General features: G+C 29.5%; 1 protein-coding gene across 1 annotated transcript in view; it reads left to right on the top strand.

Annotated features, from left to right (window-relative positions):
• LOC143878956 (uncharacterized) overlaps positions 1–17,889 on the top strand; it is a 63,918-nt gene extending 46,029 nt beyond the window's left edge. Inside the window, exon 5 of the mRNA XM_077381169.1 lies at positions 16,710–17,889. Coding sequence (XP_077237284.1) covers positions 16,710–17,754 — 1,045 coding nt within the window. The 3' untranslated portion in view covers positions 17,755–17,889. The remainder of the gene's footprint in view (positions 1–16,709) is intronic.
• Positions 17,890–18,875: the final 986 nt, after the last annotated feature.

Genomic DNA, 18,875 nt, shown 5'->3' with positions numbered 1-18,875 from the left:
ATTTTAGGAACTTTATAAAACATCCATCTTATAGAGATAGGAAAGCCTACTAATGGTGTCCAGATGCTTTTGACCAAGTTTTAAGATAAGTATGAGATGGTATTGAATCTTAGATTTCGTTGATAAAGGATGGAGATTGAAAAAATGGAAAGTTTCTTATTTTAGAAACTTTATAAAACATTTATCTTTTAGAGATAGGAAACCCTACTAATGGTGTCAAGGTGCTTTTGACTAAGTTTTGAGATAAGTATGAGATGATATTGAATCTTAGATTTAGATGATGAATGATGGATATTGAAAAAAAGAATATTTCTTATTTTAGAAACTTTATAAAACATCCATATTTTAGACAAAGGAAAAGCTCCATCTCATCCTCATCTCAAAACTTTGCTAAAACATCTAAAACTTTCTATTCAATCTTTATAAGACATCCATCTTTTAGACATAAGAAACCATTGAGAAGGTGTCAAGGCGCTTTTAGTAAAGTTTTGCGATGAGAATGAGAGGGTATTGAATCATAGATTTAGATGATAAAGGATGAAGATTGAAAAATTAGAAAGTTTATTATTTTAGAAACTTTATAAAATATCCATATTTTAGATATAAGAATCCCTAGAGATAATGCGAAGGAGCTTTTAGCCAAGTTTTGAGAAGAGGATGAGAAGATATTGAATCTTAAATTTAGTTGATAAAAGATGGAGATTGAAAAAATAGAAAGTTTCTTATTTTAAAAAATTCATAAGACATCCATCTTTTAGACTTAGAAAACCATAAAGATGGTGTCAAGGTGCGTTTAGACAAGTTTTGAGATAAGGATGAGATGAAATTGAATCTTAGATTTAGTTGATGAATGATGGAGATTGAAAAAATAGAAAGGTTATTAGTTTAGAAATTGATAAAATATAAATCTGTTAGACATAGGAAACCCTATAGATTGTGCTAAGGAGCTTTTTGCCAAGTTTGAGAAGATTATGAGATGGTATTGAATCTTAGAGTTCGTTGATAAAGGGTGGAGATTGAAAAAATGGAAAGTTTCTTATTTTAGAAACTTTCTAAAATATCCATCTTTTAGAGATAGGAAACCCTACTAATGGTGTCAAGGTGCTTTTGACCAAGTTTTGAGATAAGTATGAGATGATATTTAATCTTAGATTTAGATGATGAAGGATGGAGATTGAAAAAAAGAATGTTTCTTATTTTAGAAACTTTATAAAACATCAATATTTTAGACAAAGGAGAAGCTCCATCTCATCCTAATCTCAAAACTTTGCTAAAACATATAAAACTTTCTATTGAATCTTTACAAGACATCCATCTTTTAGACATAAGAAACCATTGAGAAGGTGTCAAGGCGCTTTTAGCCAAGTTTTGCGATGAGAATGAGATGGTATTGAATCATAGATTTAGATGATAAAGGATGAAGATTGAAAAATTAGAAAGTTTATTATTTTAGAAACTTTATAAAACATCCATATTTTAGACATAAGAATCCTTAGAGATAATGCGAAGGAGCTTTTAGCCCAGTTTTGAGAAGAGGATGAGAAGATATTGAATCTTATATTTAGTTGATAAAAGATGAGATTGAAAAAATAGAAAGTTTCTTATTTTAGAAAATTCATAAGACATCCATCTTTTAGACTTAGAAAACCATAAAGATGGTGTCAAGGAGCGTTTAGACAAGTTTTGAGATAAGGATGAGATGAAATTGAATCTTAAATTTAGTTGATTAATGATGGAGATTGAAAAAATAGAAATTTTATTAGTTTAGAAACTTTATAAAATATCAATCTCTTAGACATAGGAAACCCTATATATGGTGCGAATGAGCTTTTTGCCAAGTTTTGAGAAAATTATGAGATGGTATTGAATCTTAGATTTCGTTGATGAATGATGGAGATTGAAAAAATGGAAAGTTTCTTATTTTAGAAACTTTATAAAACATCCATCTTTTAGAGTTAGGAAACCCTACTAATGGTGTCAAGGTGCTTTTGACCAAGTTTTGAGATAAGTATGAGATGATATTGAATCTTAGATTTAGATGATGAAGGATGGAGATTGAAAAAAGGAATGTTTCTTATTTTAGAAACTGTATAAAACATCAATATTTTAGACAAAGGAAAAGCTCCATCTCATCCTCATCTCAAAACTTTGCTAAAACATCTAAAACTATCTATTGAATCTTTACAAGACATCCCCATCTTTTAGACATAAGAAACCATTGACAAGGTGTCAAGGCGCTTTTAGTCAAGTTTTGCGATGAGAATGAGAGGGTATTGAATCATAGATTTAGATGATAAATGATGAAGATTGAAAAATTAGAAAGTTTATTATTTTAGAAACTTTATAAAACATCTATATTTTAGACATAAGAATCCCTAGAGATAATACCAAGGAGCTTTTAGCCAAGTTTTGAGAAGAGGATGAAAAGATATTGAATCTTATATCTAGTTGATAAAAGATGGAGATTGAAAAAATAAAAAATTTCTTATTTTGGAAAATTCATAAGACATCCATCTTTTAGACTTAGAAAACCATAAAGATGGTGTCAAGGAGCGATTAGACAAGTTTTGAGATAAGGATGAGATGAAATTGAATCTTAGATTTAGTTGATGAATGATGGAGATTGAAAAAATAGAAAGTTTATTAGTTTAGAAACTTTATAAAATATCAATCTTTCAGACATATGAAACCCTATAGATGGTGATAAGAAGGTTTTTGCCAAGTTTTGAGAAGATTATAAGATGGTATTGAATCTTAGATTTCGTTGATAAATGATAGATATTGAAAAAATGGAAAGTTTCTTATTTTAGAAACTTTATAAAACATCCATCTTTTAGAGATAGGAAACCGTACAAATGGTGTTAAGGTGCTTTTGACCAAGTTTTGAGATAAGTATGAGTTGACATTGAATCTTAGATTTAGATGATGAAGGATGGAGATTGAAAAAAGAATGTTTCTTATGTTAGAAACTTTATAAAACATCCATATTTTAGACAAAGGAAAAGCTTCATCTCATCCTCATCTCAAAACTTTGCTAAAACATTTAAAACTTTCTATTGAATCTTTATAAGACATCCATCTTTTAAACATAAGAAACCATTGCGAAGGTGTCAATGCGCTTTTAGTCAAGTTTTACGATTAGAATGAGAGGATTTGAATCATAGATTTAGATGATAAAGGATGAAGATTGAAAAATTAGAAACTTTATTATTTTAGAAACTTTATAAAACATCCATATTTTAGACATAAGAATCCCTAGAGATAATGCTAAGGAGCTTTTAGCCAAGTTTTGAGAAGAGGATGAGAAGATATTGAATCTTATATTTAGTTGATAAAAGATGGACATTGAAAAAATAGAAAGGTTCTTATTTTGGAAAATTCATAAGACATCCATCTTTTAGACTTAGAAAACCATAAAGATGGTGTCAAGGAGCATTTAGACAAGTTTTGAGATAAGGATGAGATGAAATTGAATCTTAGATTTAGTTGATGAATGATGGAGATTGAAAAAATAGAAAGTTTATTAGTTTAGAAACTTTATAAAATATCAATCTTTCAGACATAGGAAACCGTATAGATGGTGCGAAGGAGCTTTTTGCCAAGTTTAGGGATGATTATGAGATGGTATTGAATCTTAGATTTCATTGATAAAGGAGGGAAATTGAAAAAATTGAAAGTTTCTTATTTTAGAAACTTTATAAAACATCTATCTTTTAGAGATAGGAAAGCCTACTAATGGTGTCCAGGTGCTTTTGACCAAGTTTTAAGATAAGTATGAGATGGTATTGAATCTTAGATTTCGTTGATAGAGTTGAAAAAATGGAAAGTTTCTTATTTTAGAAACTTTATAAAACATCCATCTTTTAGAGATAGGAAACCCTACTAATGGTGTAAAGGTGCTTTTGACCAAGTTTGGAGATAAGTATGAGATGATATTGAATCTTAGATTTAGATGATGAAGGATGGAGATTGAAAAAAGGAATGTTTCTTATTTTATAAACTTTATAAAACATCAATATTTTAGACAAAGGAAAACCTCCATCTCATCCTCATCTCAAAACTTTGCTAAAACATCTAAAACTATTATTGAATCTTTACAAGACATCAATCTTTTAGACATAAGAAACCATTGAGAAGGTGTCAAAGCGCTTTTAGTCAAGTTTTGCGATGAGAATGAGAGGGTATTGAATCATAGATTTAGATGATAAAGGATGAAGATTGAAAAATTAGAAAGTTTATTATTTTAGAAACTTTATCAAACATCCATATTTTAGACATAAGAATCCCTAGAGATAATGCCACGGAGCTTTTAGCTAAGTTTTGAGAAGAGGATGAGAAGATATTGAATCTTATATTTAGTTGATAAAAGATGGAGATTTAAAAAATAGAAGGTTTCTTATTTTTGAAAATTCATAAGACATCAATCTTTTAGAATTAGAAAACCATAAAGATGGTGTCAAGGAGCGTTTAGACAAGTTTTGAGATAAGTATGAGATGAAATTGAATCTTAGATTTAGTTGATGAATGATGGAGATTGAAAAAATAGAAAGTTTATTAGTTTAGAAACTTTATAAAATATCAATCTTTTAGACATAGGAAACCCTATAGATGGTGCGAAGAAGCTTTTTGCAAAGTTTTGAGAAGATTATGAGATGGTATTGAATCTTAGATTTCGTTGATTAAAAAGTGTCTTATTTTAGGAACTTTATAAAACATCCATCTTTTAGAGATAGGAAACCCTACAAATGGTGTCAAGGTGCTTTTGACCAAGTTTTGAGATGATATTGAATCTTAGATTTAGATGATGAAGGATGGAGATTGAAAAAAAGAATGTTTCTTATTTTAGAAACTTTATATAAACATCCATATTTTAGACAAAGGAAAAGCTCCATCTCATCCTCATCTCAAAACTTTGCTAAAACATCTAAAACTTTCTATTGAATCTTTATAAGACATCCATCTTTTAGACATAAGAAACCATTGAAAAGGTGTCAAGGCACTTTTTGTCAAGTTTTGCGATGAGAATGAGAGGATATGGAATCATAGATTTAGATGATAAAGGATGAAGATTGAAAAATTAGAAAGTTTATTATTTTAGAAACTTTATAAAACATCTATATTTTAGACATAAGAATCCCTAGAGATAATACCAAGGAGCTTTTAGCCAAGTTTTGAGAAGAGTATGAAAAGATATTGAATCTTATATCTAGTTGTTAAAAGATGGATATTGAAAAAATAGAAAGTTTCTTATTTTAGAAATTCATAAGACATCCATCTTTTAGACTTAGAAAACCATAAAGATGGTGTCAAGGAGCGTTTAGACAAGTTTTGAGATAAGGATGAGATGAAATTGAATCTTAGATTTAGTTGATGAATGATGGAGATTGAAAAAATAGAAAGTTTATTAGTTTAGAAACTTTATAAAATATCAATCTTTTAGACATAGGAAACCTATAGATGGTGCGAAGGAGCTTTTTGCAAAGTTTTGAGAAGATTATGAGATGGTATTGAATCTTAGATTTCGTTGATTAAAAAGTGTCTTATTTTAGGAACTTTATAAAACATCCATCTTTTAGAGATAGGAAACCCTACAAATGGTGTCAAGGTGCTTTTGACCAAGTTTTGAGATGATATTGAATCTTAGATTTAGATGATGAAGGATGGAGATTGAAAAAAAGAATGTTTCTTATTTTAGAAACTTTATATAAACATCCATATTTTAGACAAAGGAAAAGCTCCATCTCATCCTCATCTCAAAACTTTGCTAAAACATCTAAAACTTTCTATTGAATCTTTATAAGACATCCATCTTTTAGACATAAGAAACCATTGAGAAGGTGTCAAGGCACTTTTAGTCAAGTTTTGCGATGAGAATGAGAGGATATTGAATCATAGATTTAGATGATAAAGGATGAAGATTGAAAAATTAGAAAGTTTATTATTTTAGAAACTTTATAAAACATCTATATTTTAGACATAAGAATCCCTAGAGATAATACCAAGGAGCTTTTAGCCAAGTTTTGAGAAGAGGATGAAAAGATATTGAATCTTATATCTAGTTGATAAAAGATGGAGATTGAAAAAATAGAAAGTTTCTTATTTTAGAAATTCATAAGACATCCATCTTTTAGACTTAGAAAACCATAAAGATGGTGTCAAGGAGCGTTTAGACAAGTTTTGAGATAAGGATGAGATGAAATTGAATCTTAGATTTAGTTGATGAATGATGGAGATTGAAAAAATAGAAAGTTTATTAGTTTAGAAACTTTATAAAATATCAATCTTTTAGACATAGGAAACCCTATAGATGGTGCGAAGGAGCTTTTTGCCAAGTTTTGAGAAGATTATGAGATGGTATTGAATCTTAGATTTCGTTGATAAAGGATGGAGATTGAAAAAATGGAAAGTTACTTATTTTAGAAACTTTATAAAACATCCATCTTTTAGAGATAGGAAAGCCTACTAATGGTGTCAAGGTGCTTTTGACCAAGTTTTGAGATAAGTATGAGATGATATTGAATCTTAGATTTAGATGATGAAGGATGGAGATTGAAAAAAAATAATGTTTCTTATTTTAGAAACTTTATAAAACATCAATATTTTAGACAAAGGAAAAGCTCAATCTCATCCTCATCTCAAAACTTTGCTAAAACATCTAAAACTATTATTGAATCTTTACAAGACATCCATCTTTTAGACATAAGAAACCATTGAGAAGGTGTCAAGGCGCTTTTAGTCAAGTTTTGCGATGAGAATGAGAGGGTATTGAATCATAGATTTAGATGATAAAGGATGAAGATTGAAAAATTAGAAAGTTTATTATTTTAGAAACTTTATAAAACATCAATATTTTAGACATAAGAATCTCTAGAGATGCCACGGAGCTTTTAGCCAAGTTTTGAGAAGAGGATGAGAAGATATTGAATCTTATATTTAGTTGATAAAAGATGGAGATTTAAAAAATAGAAGGTTTCTTATTTTTGAAAATGCATACGACATCCATCTTTTAGAATTAGAAAACCATAAAGATGGTGTCAAGGAGCGTTTAGACAAGTTTTGAGATAAGGATGAGATGAAATTGAATCTTAGATTTAGTTGATGAATGATGGAGATTGAAAAAATAGAAAGTTTATTAGTTTAGAAACTTTATAAAATATCAATCTTTGAGACATAGGAAACCCTATAGATGGTGCGAATGAGTTTTCTGCAAAGTTTTGAGAAGATTATGAGATGGTATTGAATCATAGATTTCGTTGATTAAAAAGTGTCTTATTTTAGGAACTTTATAAAACATCCATCTTTTAGAGATAGGAAACCCTACAAATGGTGTCAAGGTGCTTTTGACCAAGTTTTGAGATGATATTGAATCTTAGATTTAGATGATGAAGGATGGAGATTGAAAAAAAGAATGTTTCTTATTTTAGAAACTTTATATAAACATCCATATTTTACACAAAGGAAAAGCTCCATCTCATCCTCATCTCAAAACTTTGCTAAAACATCTAAAACTTTCTATTGAATCTTTATAAGACATCCATCTTTTAGACATAAGAAACCATTGAGAAGGTGTCAAGGCACTTTTAGTCAAGTTTTGCGATGAGAATGAGAGGATATTGAATCATAGATTTAGATGATAAAGGATGAAGATTGAAAAATTAGAAAGTTTATTATTTTAGAAACTTTATAAAACATCTATATTTTAGACATAAGAATCCCTAGAGATAATAATACCAAGGAGCTTTTAGCCAAGTTTTGAGAAGATGATGAAAAGATATTGAATCTTATATCTAGTTGATAAAAGATGGAGATTGAAAAAATAGAAAGTTTCTTATTTTAGAAATTCATAAGAATCCATCTTTTAGACTTAGAAAACCATAAAGATGGTGTTAAGGAGCGTTTAGACAAGTTTTGAGTTAAGGATGAGATGAAATTGAATCTTAGATTTAGTTGATGAATGATGGAGATTGAAAAAATAGAAAGTTTATTAGTTTAGAAACTTTATAAAATATCAATCTTTTAGACATAGGAAACCCTATAGATGGTGCGAAGGAGCTTTTTGCCAAGTTTTGAGAAGATTATGAGATGGTATTGAATCTTAGATTTCGTTGATAAAGGATGGAGATTGAAAAAATGGAAAGTTACTTATTTTAGAAACTTTATAAAACATCCATCTTTTAGAGATAGGAAAGCCTACTAATGGTGTCAAGGTGCTTTTGACCAAGTTTTGAGATAAGTATGAGATGATATTGAATCTTAGATTTAGATGATGAAGGATGGAGATTGAAAAAAAAAGAATGTTTCTTATTTTAGAAACTTTATAAAACATCAATATTTTGGACAAAGGAAAAGCTCAATCTCATCCTCATCAGAAAACTTTGCTAAAACATCTAAAACTATTTTTGAATCTTTACAAGACATCCATCTTTTAGACATAAGAAACCATTGAGAAGGTGTCAAGGCGCTTTTAGTCAAGTTTTGCGATGAGAATGAGAGGGTATTGAATCATAGATTTAGATGATAAAGGATGAAGATTGAAAAATTAGAAAGTTTATTATTTTAGAAACTTTATAAAACATCAATATTTTAGACATAAGAATCCCTAGAGATGCCACGGAGCTTTTAGCCAAGTTTTGAGAAGAGGATGAGAAGATATTGAATCTTATATTTAGTTGATAAAAGATGGAGATTTAAAAATTAGAAGGTTTCTTATTTTTGAAATTCATAAGACATCCATCTTTTAGAATTAGAAAACCATAAAGATGGTGTCAAGGAGCGTTTAGACAAGTTTTGAGATAAGGATGAGATGAAATTGAATCTTAGATTTAGTTGATGAATGATGGAGATTGAAAAAATAGAAAGTTTATTAGTTTAGAAACTTTATAAAATATCAATCTTTGAGACATAGGAAACCCTATAGATGGTGCGAAGGAGCTTTCTGCAAAGTTTTGAGAAGATTATGAGATGGTATTGAATCATAGATTTCGTTGATTAAAAAGTGTCTTATTTTAGAAACTTTATAAAACATCCATCTTTTAGAGATAGGAAACCCTACAAATGGTGTCAAGGTGCTTTTGACCAAGTTTTGAGATGATATTTAATCTTAGATTTAGATGATGAAGGATGGAGATTGAAAAAAAGAATGTTTCTTATTTTAGAAACTTTATATAAACATCCATATTTTAGACAAAGGAAAAGCTCCATCTCATCCTCATCTCAAAACTTTGCTAAAACATCTAAAACTTTCTATTGAATCTTTATAAGACATTCATCTTTTAGACATAAGAAACCATTGAGAAGGTGTCAAGGCACTTTTAGTCAAGTTTTGCGATTGGAATGAGAGGATATTAAATCATAGATTTATATGATAAAGGATGAAGATTAAAAAATTAGAAAGTTTATTATTTTAGAAACTTTATAAAACATCTATATTTTAGACATAAGAATCCCTAGAGATTATACCAAGGAGCTTTTAGCCCAGTTGAGAAGAGGATGAAAAGATATTGAATCTTATATCTAGTTGATAAAAGATGGAGATTGAAAAAATAGAAATTTTCTTATTTTAGAAATTCATAAGACATCCATCTTTTAGACTTAGAAAACCATAAAGATGGTGTCAAGGAGCGTTTAGACAAGTTTTGAGATAAGGATGAGATGAAATTGAATCTTAGATTTAGTTGATGAATGATGGAGATTGAAAAAATAGAAAGTTTATTAGTTTAGAAACTTTATAAAATATCAATCTTTTAGACATAGGAAACCCTATAGATGGTGCGAAGGAGCTTTTTGCCAAGTTTTGAGAAGATTATGAGATGGTATTGAATATTAGATTTCGTTGATAAAGGATGGAGATTGAAAAAATGGAAAGTTACTTATTTTAGAAACTTTATAAAACTTCCATCTTTTAGAGATAGGAAAGCCTACTAATGGTGTCAAGGTGCTTTTGACCAAGTTTTGAGATAAGTATGAGATGATATTGAATCTTAGATTTAGATGATGAAGGATGGAGATTGAAAAAAAAGAATGTTTCTTATTTTAGAAACTTTATAAAACATCAATATTTTGGACAAAGGAAAAGCTCAATCTCATCCTCATCACAAAAGTTTGCTAAAACATCTAAAACTATTATTGAATCTTTACAAGACATCCATCTTTTAGACATAAGAAACCATTGAGAAGGTGTCAAGGCGCTTTTAGTCAAGTTTTGCGATTAGAATGAGAGGGTATTGAATCATAGATTTAGATGATAAAGGATGAAGATTGAAAAATTAGAAAGTTTATTATTTTAGAAACTTTATAAAACATCAATATTTTAGACATAAGAATCCCTAGAGATGCCACGGAGCTTTTAGCCAAGTTTTGAGAAGAGGATGAGAAGATATTGAATCTTATATTTAGTTGATAAAAGATGGAGATTTAAAAAATAGAAGGTTTCTTATTTTTGAAATTCATAAGACATCCATCTTTTAGAATTAGAAAACCATAAAGATGGTGTCAAGGAGCGTTTAGACAAGTTTTGAGATAAGGATGAGATGAAATTGAATCTTAGATTTAGTTGATGAATGATGGAGATTGAAAAAATAGAAAGTTTATTAGTTTAGAAACTTTATAAAATATCAATCTTTGATACATAGGAAACCCTATAGATGGTGCGAAGGAGCTTTCTGCAAAGTTTTGAGAAGATTATGAGATGGTATTGAATCATAGATTTCGTTGATTAAAAAGTGTCTTATTTTAGGAACTTTATAAAACATCCATCTTTTAGAGATAGGAAACCCTACAAATGGTGTCAAGGTGCTTTTGACCAAGTTTTGAGATGATATTGAATCTTAGATTTAGATGATGAAGGATGGAGATTGAAAAAAAGAATGTTTCTTATTTTAGAAACTTTATATAAACATCCATATTTTAGACAAAGGAAAAGCTCCATCTCATCCTCATCTCAAAACTTTGCTAAAACATCTAAAACTTTCTATTGAATCTTTATAACACATTCATCTTTTAGACATAAGAAACCATTGAGAAGGTGTCAAGGCACTTTTAGTCAAGTTTTGCGATTAGAATGAGAGGATATTGAATCATAGATTTATATGATAAAGGATGAAGATTAAAAAATTAGAAAATTTATTATTTTAGAAACTTTATAAAACATCTATATTTTAGCCCAGTTGAGAAGAGGATGAAAAGATATTGAATCTTATATCTAGTTGATAAAAGATGGAGATTGAAAAAATAGAAAGTTTCTTATTTTAGAAATTCATAAGACATCCATCTTTTAGACTTAGAAAACCATAAAGATGGTGTCAAGGAGCGTTTAGACAAGTTTTGAGATAAGGATGAGATGAAATTGAATCTTAGATTTAGTTGATGAATGATGGAGATTGAAAAAATAGAAAGTTTATTAGTTTAGAAACTTTATAAAATATCAATCTTTTAGACATAGGAAACCCTATAGATGGTGCGAATGAGCTTTTTGCCAAGTTTTGAGAAGATTATGAGATGGTATTGAATCTTAGATTTCGTTGATAAAGGATGGAGATTGAAAAAATGGAAAGTTTCTTATTTTAGAAACTTTATAAAACATCCATCTTTTAGAAATAGGAAAGCCTACTAATGGTGTGAAGGTGCTTTTGACCAAGTTTTGAGATAAGTATGAGATGATATTGAATCTTAGATTTAGATGATGAAGGATGGAGATTGAAAAAAAGAATGTTTCTTATTTTAGAAACTTTATAAAACATCAAAATTTTAGACAAAGGAAAAGCTCAATCTCATCCTCATCTCAAAACTTTGCTAAAACATCTAAAACTATTATTGAATCTTTACAAGACATCCATCTTTTAGACATAAGAAACCATTGAGAAGGTGTCAAAGCGCTTTTAGTCAAGTTTTGCGATGAGAATGAGAGGGTATTGAATCATATATTTAGATGATAAAAGATGAAGATTGAAAAATTAGAAAGTTTATTATTTTAGAAACTTTACAAAACATCCATATTTTAGACATAAGAATCCCTAGAGATAATGCCACGGAGCTTTTAGCAAAGTTTTGAGAAGAGGATGAGAAGATATTAAATCTTATATTTAGTTGATAAAAGATGGAGATTTAAAAAATAGAAGGTTTCTTATTTTTGAAAATTCATAAGACATCCATCTTTTAGAATTAGAAAACCATAAAGATGGTGTCAAGGAGCGTTTAGACAGGTTTTGAGATAAGGATGAGATGAAATTGAATCTTTGATTTAGTTGATGAATGATGGAGATTGAAAAAATAGAAAGTTTATTAGTTTAGAAACTTTATAAAATATCAATCTTTTAGACATAGGAAACCCTATAGATGGTGCGAAGAAGCTTTTTGCAAAGTTTTGAGAAGATTATGAGATTGTATTGAATCTTAGATTTCGTTGATTAAAAAGTGTCTTATTTTAGGAACTTTATAAAACATCCATCTTTTAGAGATAGGAAACCCTACAAATGGTGTCAAGGTGCTTTTGACCAAGTTTTGAGATGATATTGAATCTTAGATTTAGATGATGAAGGATGGAGATTGAAAAAAAGAATATTTCTTATTTTAGAAACTTTATATAAACATCCATATTTTAGACAAAGGAAAAGCTCCATCTCATCCTCATCTCAAAACTTTGCTAAAACATCTAAAACTTTCTATTGAATCTTTATAAGACATCCATCTTTTAGAAATAAGAAACCATTGAGAAGATGTCAAGGCACTTTTAGTCAAGTTTTGCGATGAGAATGAGAGGATATTGAATCATAGATTTAGATGATAAAGGATGAAGATTGAAAAATTAGAAAGTTTATTATTTTAGAAACTTTATAAAACATCGATATTTTAGACATAAGAATCCCTAAAGATAATACCAAGGAGCTTTTAGCCAAGTTTTGAGAACATGATGAAAAGATATATTGAATCTTATATCTAGTTGATAAAAGATGGAGATTGAAAAAATAGAAAGTTTCTTATTTTAGAAATTCATAAGACATCCATCTTTTAGACTTAGAAAACCAAAAAGATGGTGTCAAGGAGCGTTTAGACAAGTTTTGAGATAAGGATGAGATGAAATTGAATCTTAGATTTAGTTGATGAATGATGGAGATTGAAAAAATAGAAAGTTTATTAGTTTAGAAACTTTATAAAATATCAATCTTTTAGACATAGGAAACCCTATAGATGGTGCGAAGGAGCTTTTTGCCAAGTTTTGAGAAGATTTTGAGATGGTATTGAATCTTAGATTTCGTTGATAAATGATGGAGATTGAAAAAATGGAAAGTTACTTATTTTAGAAACTTTATAAAACATCCATCTTTTAGAGATATGAAAGCCTACTAATGGTGTCAAGGTGCTTTTGACCAAGTTTTGAGATAAGTATGAGATGATATTGAATCTTAGATTTAGATGATGAAGGATGGAGATTGAAAAAAAAGAATGTTTCTTATTTTAGAAACTTTATAAAACATCAATATTTTAGACAAAGGAAAAGCTCAATCTCATCCTCATCTCAAAACTTTGCTAAAACATCTAAAACTATTATTGAATCTTTACAAGACATCCATCTTTTAGACATAAGAAACCATTGAGAAGGTGTCAAGGCGCTTTTAGTCAAGTTTTGCGATGAGAATGAGAGGGTATTGAATCATAGATTTAGATGATAAAGGATGAAGATTGAAAAATTAGAAAGTTTATTATTTTAGAAACTTTATAAAACATCAATATTTTAGACATAAGAATCCCTAGAGATGCCACGGAGCTTTTAGCCAAGTTTTGAGAAGAGGATGGGAAGATATTGAATCTTATATTTAGTTGATAAAAGATGGAGATTTAAAAAATAGAAGGTTTCTTATTTTTGAAAATTCATAAGACATCCATCTTTTAGAATTAGAAAACCATAAAGATGGTGTCAAGGAGCGTTTAGACAAGTTTTGAGATAAGGATGAGATGAAATTGAATCTTAGATTTAGTTGATGAATGATGGAGATTGAAAAAATAGAAAGTTTATTAGTTTAGAAACTTTATAAAATATCAATCTTTGAGACATAGGAAACCCTATAGATGGTGCGAAGGAGCTTTCTGCAAAGTTTTGAGAAGATTATGAGATGGTATTGAATCAAAAATTTCGTTGATTAAAAAGTGTCTTATTTTAGGAACTTTATAAAACATCCATCTTTTAGAGATAGGAAACCCTACAAATGGTCTCAAGGTGCTTTTGACCAAGTTTTGAGATGATATTGAATCTTAAATTTAGATGATGAAGGATGGAGATTGAAAAAAAGAATGTTTCTTATTTTAGAAACTTTATATAAACATTCATATTTTAGACAAAGGAAAAGCTCCATCTCATCCTCATCTCAAAACTTTGCTAAAACATCTAAAACTTTCTATTGAATCTTTATAAGACATCCATCTTTTAGACATAAGAAACCATTGAGAAGGTGTCAAGGCACTTTTAGTCAAGTTTTGCGATGAGAATGAGAGGATATTGAATCATAGATTTATATGATAAAGGATGAAGATTGAAAAATTAGAAAGTTTATTATTTTAGAAACTTTATAAAACATCTATATTTTAGACATAAGAATCCCTAGAGATAATACCAAGGAGCTTTTAGCCCAGTTTTGAGAAGAGGATGAAAAGATATTGAATCTTATATCTAGTTGATAAAAGATGGAGATTGACAAAATAGAAAGTTTCTTATTTTAGAAATTCATAAGACATCCATCTTTTAGACTTAGAAAACCATAAAGATGGTGTCTAGGAGCGTTTAGACAAGTTTTGAGATAAGGATGAGATGAAATTGAATCTTAGATTTAGTTGATGAATGATGGAGATTGAAAAAATAGAAAGTTTATTAGTTTAGAAACTTTATAAAATATCAATCTTTTAGACATAGGAAACCCTATAGATGGTGCGAATGAGCTTTTTGCCAAGTTTTGAGAAGATTATAAGATGGTATTGTATCTTAGATTTCGTTGATAAAGGATGGAGATTGAAAAAATGGAAAGTTTCTTATTTTAGAAACTTTATAAAACATCCATCTTTTAGAGATAGGAAAGCCTACTAATGGTGTCAAGGTGCTTTTGACCAAGTTTTGAGATAAGTATGAGATGATATTGAATCTTAGATTTAGATGATGAAGGATGGAGATTGAAAAAAAGAATGTTTCTTATTTTAGAAACTTTATAAAACATCAATATTTTAGACAAAGGAAAAGCTCAATCTCATCCTCATCTCAAAACTTTGCTAAAACATCTAAAACTATTATTTAATCTTTACAAGACATCCATCTTTTAGACATAAGAAACCATTGAGAAGGTGTCAAGGCGCTTTTAGTCAAGTTTTGCGATGAGAATGAGAGGGTATTGAATCATATATTTAGATGATAAAAGATGAAGATTAAAAAATTAGAAAGTTTACTATTTTAGAAACTTTATAAAACATCCATATTTTAGACATAAGAATCCCTAGAGATAATGCCACGGAGCTTTTAGCAAAGTTTTGAGAAGAGGATGAGAAGATATTAAATCTTATATTTAGTTGATAAAAGATGGAGATTTAAAAAATAGAAGGTTTCTTATTTTTGAAAATTCATAAGACATCCATCTTTTAGATATAGGAAACCCTACAAATGGTGTCAAGGTGATTTTGACCAAGTTTTGAGATGAAATTGAATCTTAGATTTAGATGATGAAGGATGGAGATTGAAAAAAAGAATGTTTCTTATTTTAGAAACTTTATATAAACATCCATATTTTAGACAAAGGAAAAGCTCCATCTCATCCTCATCTCAAAACTTTGCTAAAACATCTAAAACTTTCTATTGAATCTTTATAAGACATCCATCTTTTAGACATAAGAAACCATTGAGAAGGTGTCAAGGCACTTTTAGTCAAGTTTTGCGATGAGAATGAGAGGGTATTGAATCATAGATTTAGATGATAAAGGATGAAGATTGAAAAATTAGAAAGTTTATTATTTTAGAAACTTTATAAAACATCCATATTTTAGACATAAGAATCCCTAGAGATAATGCCACGGAGCTTTTAGCCAAGTTTTGAGAAGATGATGAGAAGATATTGAATCTTATATTTAGTTGATAAAAGATGGAGATTTAAAAAATAGAAGGTTTCTTATTTTTGAAAATTCATAAGACTTCCATCTTTTAGAATTAGAAAACCATAAAGATGGTGTCAAGAAGCGTTTAGACAAGTTTTGAGATAAGGATGAGATGAAATTGAATCTTAGATTTAGTTGAATATTGATGGAGATTGAAAAAATAGAAAGTTTATTAGTTTAGAAACTTTATAAAATATCAATCTTTTAGACATAGGAAACCCTATAGATGGTGCGAAGGAGCTTTTTGCAAAGTTTTGAGAAGATTATGAGATGGTATTGAATCTTAGATTTCGTTGATAAAAAGTGTCTTATTTTAGGAACTTTATAAAACATCAATCTTTTAGAGATAGGAAACCCTACAAATGGTGACAAGGTGCTTTTGACCATGTTTTGAGATGATATTGAATCTTAGATTTAGATGATGAAGGATGGAGATTGAAAAAAAGAATGTTTCTTATTTTATAAACTTTATATAAACATCCATATTTTAGACAAAGGAAAAGCTCCATCTCATCCTCATCTCAAAACTTTGCTAAAACATCTAAAACTTTCTATTGAATCTTTATAAGGCATCCATCTTTTAGACATAAGAAACCATTGAGAATTACCGCTTGGAATATTCCAAGGTACAGAATTACCGCTTGGAAGGCCGTTCAAAATAAGCTCCCAACAAAAGACAGACTTCCTTTTCTAGATTCTAATGCTGACCTAAACTGTGTGCTATGTAATAGAGAAAGGGAAACTGTAAATCATCTCTTTTTCAGGTGTGGTTATTCCTCTTGGATTTGGAGTTCCATTCTGTGGAGAGCATGCTCAAAAAGAAAAGCTTCTAAATCGCTCTTTGAGGAGGAAGAGTGGATCAGATCTCATTTTACGGGAGATGGACAGGCTGCTACGGGGATTCGGCTTTGTTTCTCATATGCCATTCATAAAATTTGGATTGAGAGAAACAAGCGTATCTTTGATAAGATTTCCCGCCCCAAAGAACTCCTTCTCCGGGATATTCTTGCTGAAATTAAACGGAAAATGGGAGACATTGATACCACAGATATTGAGACAGACAAAAATCTGCAAATTGCGGCTAATTTGGGATACAAGCTAAGGCAGAATCAGGGTACCTTGAAAGAATGTCGATGGATCCCTCCTGATCAAGGTATGCTGAAAATAAATACGGATGCTTCATTAGATGATGAGGGAGGTGGTCTTGGGGGAATTCTTCGTGACAATGTTGGGTCTGTTCTTGGAATGTTTTCCGTCAACGTTCCTACTGATACCATTGGTAATTTGGAAATCTTGGCTATCAAACGAGGCATTGATCTAGCAAGCAATCATCCTTCTCATTCTCTTTGGATTGAATCTGATTCAATGTTGGCGGTGGAGTGTATTAATGGCCGCACCAAACACCCATGGAAGTTGCATGAAGATATGGAGGCTATCCGGCATCAGCTAGCTCTTTTTCATGCTTGGAAAATCACTCACCTGTGGAGAGAAGGGAATATGGCTGCTGATTTTTTGTCTAAAAGAGACTGCATATGCAAAGGAGATTACATTCACCCTTCTCTTTCTCCCCCCATTTTACTAGATATTATCAACTTAGATAAGGGTGGGCGAAAATATATTCGTATGTAATATCGGGTTGCTCTAGTTTTTCTTTCTTTGGCCTGTTTGCCTTTGCTTGTGTTTTTTCATGTTCTTTTTCTTTTGTAATTCTCTTTTTTATTAATATATCTGGTCGGGGTCTTGCCTAACCCCAGCTTGCCCATCAAAAAAAAAAAGAAACCATTGAGAAGGTGTCAAGGCACTTTTAGTCAAGTTTTGCGATGAGAATGAGAGGATATTGAATCATAGATTTAGATGATAAAGGATGAAGATTGAAAAATTAGAAAGTTTATTATTTTAGAAACTTTATAAAACATCTATATTTTAGACATAAGAATCCCTAGAGATAATACCAAGGAGCTTTTAGCCAAGTTTTGAGAAGAGGATGAAAAGATATTGAATCTTATATCTAGTTGATAAAAGATGGAGATTGAAAAAATAGAAAGTTTCTTATTTTAGAAATTCATAAGACATCCATCTTTTAGACTTAGAAAATCATAAAGATGGTGTAAAGTAGCGTTTAGACAAGTTTTGAGATAAGGATGAGATGAAATTGAATCTTAGATTTAGTTGATGAATGATGGAGATTGAAAAAATAGAAAGTTTATTAGTTTAGAAACTTTATAAAATATCAATCTTTTAGACATAGGAAACCTTATAGATGGTGCGAAGGAGCTTTGTGCAAAGTTTTGAGAAGATTATGAGATGGTATTGAATCTTAGATTTCGTTGATAAAAAGTGTCTTATTTTAGGAACTTTATAAAACATCCATCTTTTAGAGATAGGAAACCCTACAAATGGTGTCAAGGTGCTTTTGACCATGTTTTGAGATGATATTGAAGGATTTAGATGATGAAGGATGGAGATTGAAAAAAAGAATGTTTCTTATTTTAGAAACTTTATATAAACATCCATATTTTAGACAAAGGAAAAGCTCCATCTCATCCTCATCTCAAAACTTTGCTAAAACATCTAAAACTTTCTATTGAATCTTTATAAGGCATCCATCTTTTAGACATAAGAAACCATTGAGAAGGTGTCAAGGCACTTTTAGTCAAGTTTTACGATGAGAATGAGAGGATATTGAATCATAGATTTAGATGATAAAGGATGAAGATTGAAAAATTAGAAAGTTTATTATTTTAGAAACT

Source organism: Tasmannia lanceolata, unplaced genomic scaffold (assembly GCF_043159265.1).
Source record: "Tasmannia lanceolata isolate RefF3 unplaced genomic scaffold, GAP_Taslan_0.1 ptg000006l, whole genome shotgun sequence".
NCBI classification, from domain to species: domain Eukaryota; kingdom Viridiplantae; phylum Streptophyta; class Magnoliopsida; order Canellales; family Winteraceae; genus Tasmannia; species Tasmannia lanceolata.
This window is presented reverse-complemented; position numbering and strand designations above follow the sequence as displayed.